At 33.5% G+C, this 9,593-nt stretch overlaps 1 protein-coding gene across 1 annotated transcript; it reads left to right on the forward strand.

Annotated features, from left to right (window-relative positions):
- Positions 1 to 8,286: 8,286 nt before the first annotated feature.
- Positions 8,287 to 9,593, forward strand: LOC109163064 (uncharacterized mitochondrial protein AtMg00810-like). The gene is made up of 2 exons (XM_019311783.1): positions 8,287 to 8,598; positions 8,688 to 9,593. Exons 1-2 carry the CDS (start codon positions 8,287 to 8,289, stop codon positions 9,591 to 9,593), a joined length of 1,218 nt encoding a protein of 405 aa, XP_019167328.1.

Raw genomic sequence — 9,593 nt, forward strand, 5'->3', positions numbered from 1 at the left:
TATTATAATAAAGGGAAAATGACACTTTTTACCCCTGAGTTATATGCTTATAGCACTTTTTCCGCCTCAATTATTTAGGTAAGCGCATTAGCCCCCTCAGTTATTCTAAAAGTGGTGCTTTTTTCCCCTTGATATATTCAATTGACATTTATACCCTTAAAGTAAATATTTTATTTATTTTACTTCTCCAACAAATTATTGCGTATATGTAGGGATGACCACGGTTCGGTTTGAATTGAACCGGATACTATAGCAATCGAATTAATTATTTTCGGTTATAATTCAGATCTAGAATCCAATATTTAAATGTCAATTTATTAAAATTATGTATCAAAAAAATTGAATCTTGAACCGTGAACCGGCGGTTCTGGATCCGATTCGCGATTTTGAACCGTCTTTATTTTAAAATTTTATTTTTATTTTAAAATAGTATAAATTCAACAATATATGTATTTTATTTTTTCAGTTCGGAACATGAACCGTCCGTTCTGGTTCACGATTTTAATAAACTCTAAATATCGGATTTCGATTCTAAATTGTAATTGAAATATTTCGGTTTGGTTGCTATAGTGTTTGTTTGGTTTGAACCAAATTATGGTCATAATTTGTTGGAGAAAAAAAATAAATTAAATATTTAGTTTAAGGGTAAATATGTCCATTTAACATTTCAGGGGGAAAAACAGCCACTTCAATAATTTAGGGGGAAAAAATGCTATAGGTATATAACTCAGGGGAAAAAATGTCATTTTCCCTATAATAAATAATAAGTAATTTTTAACAAAAATTTATATTAAAAAAAACTTACAATAAGAGCATAGCATAAAATCTTAATTATTGGAAATAATAAATAAATCAAAATACCATAAACATGATAAAAGATATTCATAATAAAATATAATGCATAATTAATTGGATAAAATAGTTCAAAATTTGATATGAATCACAAATCAATTTATATTATAAATTTCAAAAGATTAAAAAAATCACAAAATTATAAAAAGATTTTTAAAAAATCACAAAATTACAAATGAAATTTACATAATAAGGAGTACAAATTAGAATATAAATAAAGAGTAATGTATAAAACTATTTTTTTTTTAAAACCTTAATGTAGGATATAGATCTTATCACATTATATAAATGTACATGAGGGGATCCGATCATTGGATCTGTATCATAGAAGCCAAATTTCTTACCAGCTCGACTAACTTCCACTTCGTTAACATAAAGCTATATCAAATTATTATAATATCTATAGTATATATAAAAGGGTATGGAATAGTCTGGTGGGCCCCTTCCAAGCGTGGGCCCTGGGCAAGGGCCCAGCCTGCCCTTGCCCAGGGCCAGGCCTGCTTTTAACACGTTATCAGAACGATGCTCTACATCATCAGACGAATATGACGGCACCGCTGCACCAAACTTTGAGATCATTGGCGTAATCTTGTTGGCGTCGACATCACCTACGGCGTCGTGTGGTTTTTCGAGATCGTCGATGGAATTGTTCAAGATGGTCTTGCAGAGATCGAGCACGTCCGATGTTCTTGGATTTTTAGCGGCTTCCCTTGGGCAGAGCTGACCAAGAATTGAGATACTCTTTTCGCCTATTCTCAATGTCGTTTCTTCTCCCGCACCACCGATCAGCTGAACAACGATGTTTGTACTCTTTTCTTGTCTAGGTTTTTCCCACAAGGTTTTCATAACAAGTTTTTAACGAGGCAAGATCATGGTCAAATAATGTCCAAGGGGGAGTGTTATAAATAGATTTATGGTAGACATTAATAATAGCTTTGTAACGTCTGTGACAGATGTAATTATTCTTCATTATTATATGCCTTTATTGTATCTTGTATATATACTCCATACGTGTTGTATAGAATGATGATGATGAATAAGAGATGATCTCCTTATCTCAATAATTAAGGTGGTAAGATACCTTACCAAAAAAAAAGGTGGTAAGATATTACATTTTAACAATGTGCAGTATTTCCTCAAAATTTTTCTCTCATGGGGCCAACAAAAAACCACTATCTCTTAGGAGTTCAGAAAACACACTCTCTCTACTTCTTCTCTATCCTCCAACTCATATTGGACCTCACAAAAAATCAACAAAAAATCATAGATGGGGTTGCTCTTAGTTTAGTTATGTATATCAAGACTAGGGGTGCGCAATCTGTTAACCGAACCGATTTAAGCAAAGTTTTTAAAACTTTAACTGTTAACCCAACCAAACTTTGTATTACTGAATTAACCGAACTAAAAACTTTTTCGGTTAATCGATCAGTTAACCAAATTTTTTTAAGCTAAACTTTTAAATCCTAAAAATAATACATATAATAATAAATCTAATTAAAATAATAAATATAATACTAAATTCATAAGAAATATACAAAAACAATACCATAACAACCGTACAAATTTTTAGGGATTTTACATATTATATATATATATATATATATATATATATATATATATATATATATATATATATAATTTTGGTTAACCATTTGGTTAATCGAAAATTTCGAACCGAATTAACCGTTAATCGAAATTTTAAAAAATCTTTAACCATTAACCAAGCCAAAAAAGTTCGGTTAAAAAACAGTGTCGGTTCGGTCGATTAACTAAAAATTTATCGAAATTTGCACACCCCTAATCAAGACAAACATATTAATCTTAGGTACTTTCACAAGATTTATTTCAAACAATCAAGTCCGTCCAAGAGCACAATAATTTCACTGCAAATTAAATCATCAAAATATATTATTATGTTCCGAAAGGACTAAAGAGTGGTCAAGTGAGTGAAACATTATTTGAAGATCATTATAGAGTTCAATTTTTGTCAGTTTCTCTTGATTTTTGTGCACATATTATAAAATAATGATTGCAAATTTTTCTTGTTATTAAAAAAAAAAAAGAGAAGACATCTTGATAGTGGAGCGATCGAGACCAGCCTAAAGAATGCTTTGTGAAAATCATTTTCCAAGAACAAAGACCACATTAAACACATTAAAAATTGAGGAAATCTTAGAATACATCATATGATGCTATAATGGCTATGCCATTTTTTTTTTTTTTTTTTTGCAAAATATTCCTTATATTCATTAGATTAATAGTAAAATTAAATAACGCGTAGAAATAATTTTAGAACATTATGGGGTCGTTTACTTCATTTCTCTGTTTTTCCATTTCAAGTTTTCCATTTTTCCATTTCTCCAGTTTTCCTTCTCCATTCTTCCAGTTTTCCATTTCTCCATTTCTCCAGTTTTCCTTCTCCATTCTTTCAGTTTTTCATTTCTCCATTCCTTCCGTTTTTAATTCTTAAATTTTTATTTTATTACTAGTATTTTTATGCACGATGCACAAAAAATAGGAGCCAAATATTAGTACTTAGTAACAATAGTGAAAAAGATAACGAAAGTTATAACGGTAATAATATGTTTGCCCAAAATATTGTATAATACAACTTTTATTGCATAATGTATAAAAAAATTTAAAGAAAAAAATGAACATAAATAAATGGTATAACTTTAAAATTCACACTTATTATGTTTTTAGATTAGAAATACAATCATCCCATATAGCATTTGTACATTTCTACAACAAAGATAATAATAATAATAATAATAATAATAATAATAATAATAATAATAATAATAATGACAACAACAATAACAACAACAACAACAACAAATCGGTGTGCATAAAGAAAAGGAAAAAGGAAAATGGAAAAAAGATAATAATAATTTAATTAGTAATAACAATAAGGATGAGGGGAAAAAATGATAATAATAATTTATTGATAATAAAAATTGAATTAGTAATAACAATAAGGGTGAGGGAAAAAAAATAATATATATATATATATATATATATATATAAAATAATTTAACTAGTAATACATATCAATAATAAAGGGGAAGCGGAATGCATGACTAGCAGTGAGTAACTCAAGAAGGAGAAGAGGGACGCGCAGCTAACAGGAATCAATCCCTGGATCTCAAAGATAACACTGTTCACACGTGTCTTTCCATTCCTCCAAATGGAGAAGTTGGTTTTTTCTTTCTCCAAAATCCTTAAGAAATATGGAGAATGGAGATAGAGTAAGGATTTGGAAGAATGATTTTAGTAAACAAGTTTTCCAATTTTCATTTTTCCACTTCTTCAATTCTTCATTTTTCTGGAAAATCCTCCATTTTTCCAAGTTAGTAAACGACCCCTATGTCTTCTCGAATTACGGATTCTTTTCCATTTTTCCCTTTTCACTGCTAACCTAGTAACCTTATTATGATTAAGTGTTTGGGTGGGAAGTTGAAATAGAGGATTTTGTTTTTAATAATAGTATAGAGTATAGATTATTAATAACCGATTGTTTTCCATTTTTTTTTTGGCAAAATCTTCCATATGTTCATTAGATTAATAGTAAAATAACGCCCTGTAATTTTAATCTAAATTATTAGTAACCGATTTTTTTTTTTGGTAAAATCTTCCTTATATTCATTAGATTAATAGTAAAATAACGTGTAGAAATAATTGTAGAACAATATGACTTCTCGATTTATGGATTTTTTTTTTTTTTTTTGTATATTGCTAACCTTATTATTATTAAGTGTTTGGGCGGAAAGTTAAAAATGAAGATTTTGTTTTTAATAATTGTATTGATTGATTAGATTAATAGTAAAATAACGCCCTTTAATTGTAATCTAAATAATTAATAACTTATTCTTTTTCATTTTTTTTTTGTAAAATATTCCTTATATTCATATTCATTAGATTATTAGTAAAATAAAGCGTAGAAAATATTTTAAAATATTATGACTTCTCGAATTACAGATTCTTTTTCATTGTTTCATTTTTACTGCTAACCTTATTATTGTTAAGTGTTCAGGCGGGAAGTTATAAATGATGATTTTATTTTTAATAATAGTATATATATAGATTATTAATAACCGATTCTTTTCTATTTTTTCACAAAATCTTCATTAAATTCATTAGATTAATATTATAATAACGACATGTAATTGTAATCTAAATTATAAATAACCTATTATTATTATTTTTTTTTTTTGCAAAATATTCATTATATTCGTATTCATTAGATTAATACTAAAATAACGCTAGAAATAATTGTAGAACATTTTACTACTAACCTTATTATTATTAAGTGTTTGGGAGGGAAGTTAAAAAGGATGATTTTGTTTTTAATAATAGTATTGATTGGAGTAGTGACGGAACAATATTGTTGAATGTGAATAAGAATTTGAATCTTGGTGTATTGTATTACGAATAGGAATTTTAATATAGAATTGTAGTACGAATAGGAAAGTAGGAAACAATATATTCTATTAGGAATTGTATTAGACTATTTTACAATATTAGACAAACCTTAAGTGTATAGGATTGTTTTGAAAAGTTAAAATGAAGAATTTTGTTTTTTATTAATAGTATAGATATAGATTTTGATCACTCTGGTCACTTGGCTTGACTCAAACATTCCAAAATCTCAAAATTTTAAGGTTATTTTCTTTCATCCAAACCAAAGAAACTGAGAAAAAGGTATACTGATGAGATAGCCAAACGGCAGTGGATGGATGAAAATAGCCTTAAAATTTTGAGATTTCATAATATTTAATTCAAATTCTGTGACTGGAGTGATCAAAATTAACATTAAAATGATAGTCATCGGATGACATGTGTCCGTCATTAAACAAAATTGTCACTATGCAAATAGTTGTGGGACTAAAATTGTTGATAGTATCACAAATTCATAATTACCCACCGCAATGGAGGGAATAAATACTTAAAAATTCTACCGGAATTGAATGGGTGAAGAAGTGATGAAGAGTCTTCCCGTTTGAATATAGACCGATTGAGTCTCACCAGCGGCAGTGTGGGAGCAACCTCTCAAAGTGAGGGGATTCCTTGTGCGCATTGAGCAAAGGTCTAGCCTCTATGGTTCATGTTTAGTTGAGTTACCATGATTTACATCCTCCCAAATGCTCTGTCGGGTCGGAGTGTGAGGAGCCCTTAGGGTTGGGTTCAACTTTTTGAAAGAATAAGTCCGATTGTCATCCTTAAGTCCATCTTTTAGTATGCAGTAATAGTGGAAACTAATATGCAGTAATAGTGGAAACTAATAACTAATTAACATTTTGATTTGATTCTTTAATTTTCCAAGTAAAAAGTTAGAATAATTTATGGCTACTTTTAAATCCACTATATCAAAGTTAACTTTGGACCTAACTTAAATGATAGCTTGGTTATATTATTATGGAGAACGATAATGGTAAGTTATGAGTAAATTTTTCTTCATATGTTCTAGTTTTATTGGTAGAAAAAATTGAAATAAATAAAATTATAAGAAAAATGTTACTCACTCAGGTTTTTATTATTAGGGCTATAGTGTTATACTTCTATTTGGTCTCTTGTTGTAAGTTGTATTGTACATACACTCTTTGTATTGTTACGTAGATTATTGATTCTGAATACACTACACACAGTTTCCTACTCTCATCTGGTATCAGTAGGTTAGTCGATCCTTTCTTCCTAATGGCCACTCACAGTACCGCCTCATCGGAACGTATGGTAATGGCAGCCTCAGCTCCTTGCAGGCGGTGGCCTCCAACCCGCTTTCCTCCGCGCACCACTTCGTCTCCATCAAGCTTACCTGCCAAAATTATCTCTTTTGGAGGACGCATCTGATCCTTTTCTTCGATGGCAGAACCTCCTATGTTTCGTGGACGGTTCCCGTCCATGACCTCAGCGACCTTGGCTGCTGATGGTGATACGACTTCTCCTCCGGCGAACCCCGCGTACGCTGCATGGGTGCAGCAGGACCATGCAATCCTGTGTTGCCAAGGGTTTTAATCAGGTAGTCGGAGAAAACTTTTTTGACACCTTTAGTCCCGTGGTCAAGCCTAGGACGGTGCATCTCTTAATGTTAGCTCAAATAAAGTTAGTTCGTCGTCGTTATGTTCTGCTTGTAAAATGGGAAAGTCTTCGAGATTTTATTTAGATAGGGTTGATTATAGTAGTAGCCATGTACTTGATCTCGTTTATACTGATATTTGGGGTCATGTCCTTGTTATGTCATCCAGTGGAAAATCGTTATTTTGTATTGTTTGTTGATGACTTTACTTGTTATTCATGACTATTTCCTTTACGCTTGAAATATGATATTTATAAAGTTTTTGAGCAGTTTCATTCTATGGTTGAACATTTATTTTCCTATTCTATTAAATCTATACAGTCGGATTTAGGGGGTGAATATCAAAAGTAACATTCTGTTTTTCAGTATCTAGGTATTGTTCATAGGCGTTCTTGTGCTTATATGCATGAGCAGAACGATCGTGTAGAGCGTCGTCATCGACACGTTGTTGAGACTGCCCTCGCTCTACTGGCTCGTAGTTCTGTTTCTTCTAAATACTGGGATTTTGCGTTTGAGACGGTTGTCTATCTAATTAATCGTTTGCCGTCTTGTGTGTTGAATTTTGTTAGCCCGCATTCGATGATCTTTAAGTCTACTCCTACTTATTCTTTTCTTCATGATTTTGGTTGTCTTTGTTGTCCTTATTTGCGTCTGTATAATAAGCATAAGATGGAGTTTCGGTCAGCCCTGTGTGTATTTCTGGGTTATCCTGTGTCTTTTAGGGGGTATCGTTATATGTACTTAAATACTGGTAAAATCTATATCTGTCGCCATGTGCGTTTTGATGAGGGTGTTTTCCCTTTTACTTCAGCTCCTTATGTGAAGGTCTCGAGTGATTCTTTTGGTGATAGTGTAATGTCGTGGGGTGCTGGTCCTGTGGCTCCTGCTGGTGAGGTTGATTTTTCTGATGTTTCTCACATTGCTGGTGAGGCTAGTTCTGTGTCAGGTCCTGCTCCGGTTGCCCTTGTCCCGGTTACTCGAAGGAAGAGGACGCGCACGGTGCTCTTGCAGCGGTCTCATCCCATGATGTTGAGTCATATGACGCATGATGATGTTTCGCAGGTACAGGCTTTGGTGGTTTCTACTGACTCTGTTGATCCAACGTGTTACTCTCACGCAGTGCGTCATCCAGAATGGCGTGAGGCCATGGACCAGGAGTTCATGCTTTATTGAACAATGATACATAGAAGTTGGTGTAGGCTCGACCTTATATGAACATTATCGGCTGCAAGTGGGTGTTTCGGACCAAGCGCAAAGCTGATGGTTCGGTTGAGCACTATAAAACGCATCTGGTTGCCAAGGGTTTTAATTAGATAGTCGAAGAAGACTTTTTTGACATCTTTAGTCTCGTGGTCAAGCCTATGACGGTACGTTTCTTATTATCTCTTGCTTTGTCGTGTGGCTGGACCTTGCGTCAGCTTGACGTCCATAATGCGTTTTTAAATGGGCGACTGTCTGAGACTGTTTTTATGCGTCAGCCGCCTAGGTATGCTGATTCTATTCATCCTGACTATGTTTGTCATCTTCAACGTTCTTTGCATGGGTTGAAACAGGATCCACGGGCGTGGTTTAAGAGGCTTCATGATTTCTTGGTTTCAGTTGGTTTTAAGTCTTCTAAAACTGATGTTTTGTTGTTCTTTTACTCAGTGGGTGACTCACATGTGTTTTTGCTTGTATACGTTGATGATATTATCCTTATGGGTAATGATGCAACGCTTGTGTCGGTTTTAATTTACTTGGTCGTCTTTCGTTTGCATTTAAGATTCGTGACTTGGGGTCACCGTGGTTTTTCCTTAGCATTGAGACTGTGCCTATAGACGGGGGTATGATTCTTTCTCAGCGCATGTATATGGATTCCATTCTAAAACGAGCTGGGATGACTGATTGCAAGAATCTTGCCACTCTTGCGTTTGTTACACGTTCGGAGTCATCGAATGCTCTTTTTGAGAATCCTACTCTATATCAGAGTTTGGCAGGGGCTTTACAGTACTTGACTGTTACTAGGCCTGACTTATCGTATGCGGTGAATCGTTTGTGTCAGTTCATGTATTCGCCTACAGTTGAGCATTGGGGTCTGCTCAAGCGGATGTTGAGGTATGTGAAGGGTACGCTACACCTTGGTTTACAGTTGGCTCCCTCGGTGTCCACTGATTTGCATGCGTTCTTAGATTTCGACCAGGCTGGTTGTTCTATTGAGAAGAAGTCCACCAGTGGTTTCGCTGTGTTCGTTGGTTTTAATCTTGTTTCGTGGGTATGCCGCAAGCAGAGAACTGTAGCTCGTTTGTTCACCGAGGCTGAGTACAAGGCCATTGTTGATGTTATTGCTGAGGTAACTTGGATTGTTTCACTGTTACGTGAAATTGGTTTTCCACCTATTAGTCCTCCTCGTTTGTGGTGTGATAATTTGGATGCAACCTATCTATGTGCTAATCTTGTTTTCCATGCGCGGACGAAGCACGTGGAGATTGATTTTCACTTTGTGCGTGATAAGGTTGCCTCTGGTGAGCTTCAGGTCAATTTTATCTATACGAAGGAGCAACTTGCTGATATATTTACTAAATCGCTTCCAGCATCGCGGTTGAGTTTTTTCGGAACAAGCTCAATGTTGCGGTTGCCTAACCTTGTGCTTGATGGGGTGTATAAGACTCTAGTGTTATACTTCTATTAG

Source organism: Ipomoea nil, unplaced genomic scaffold, assembly GCF_001879475.1.
Source record: "Ipomoea nil cultivar Tokyo-kokei standard unplaced genomic scaffold, Asagao_1.1 scaffold2975, whole genome shotgun sequence".
Taxonomy (NCBI): Eukaryota; Viridiplantae; Streptophyta; class Magnoliopsida; order Solanales; family Convolvulaceae; genus Ipomoea; species Ipomoea nil.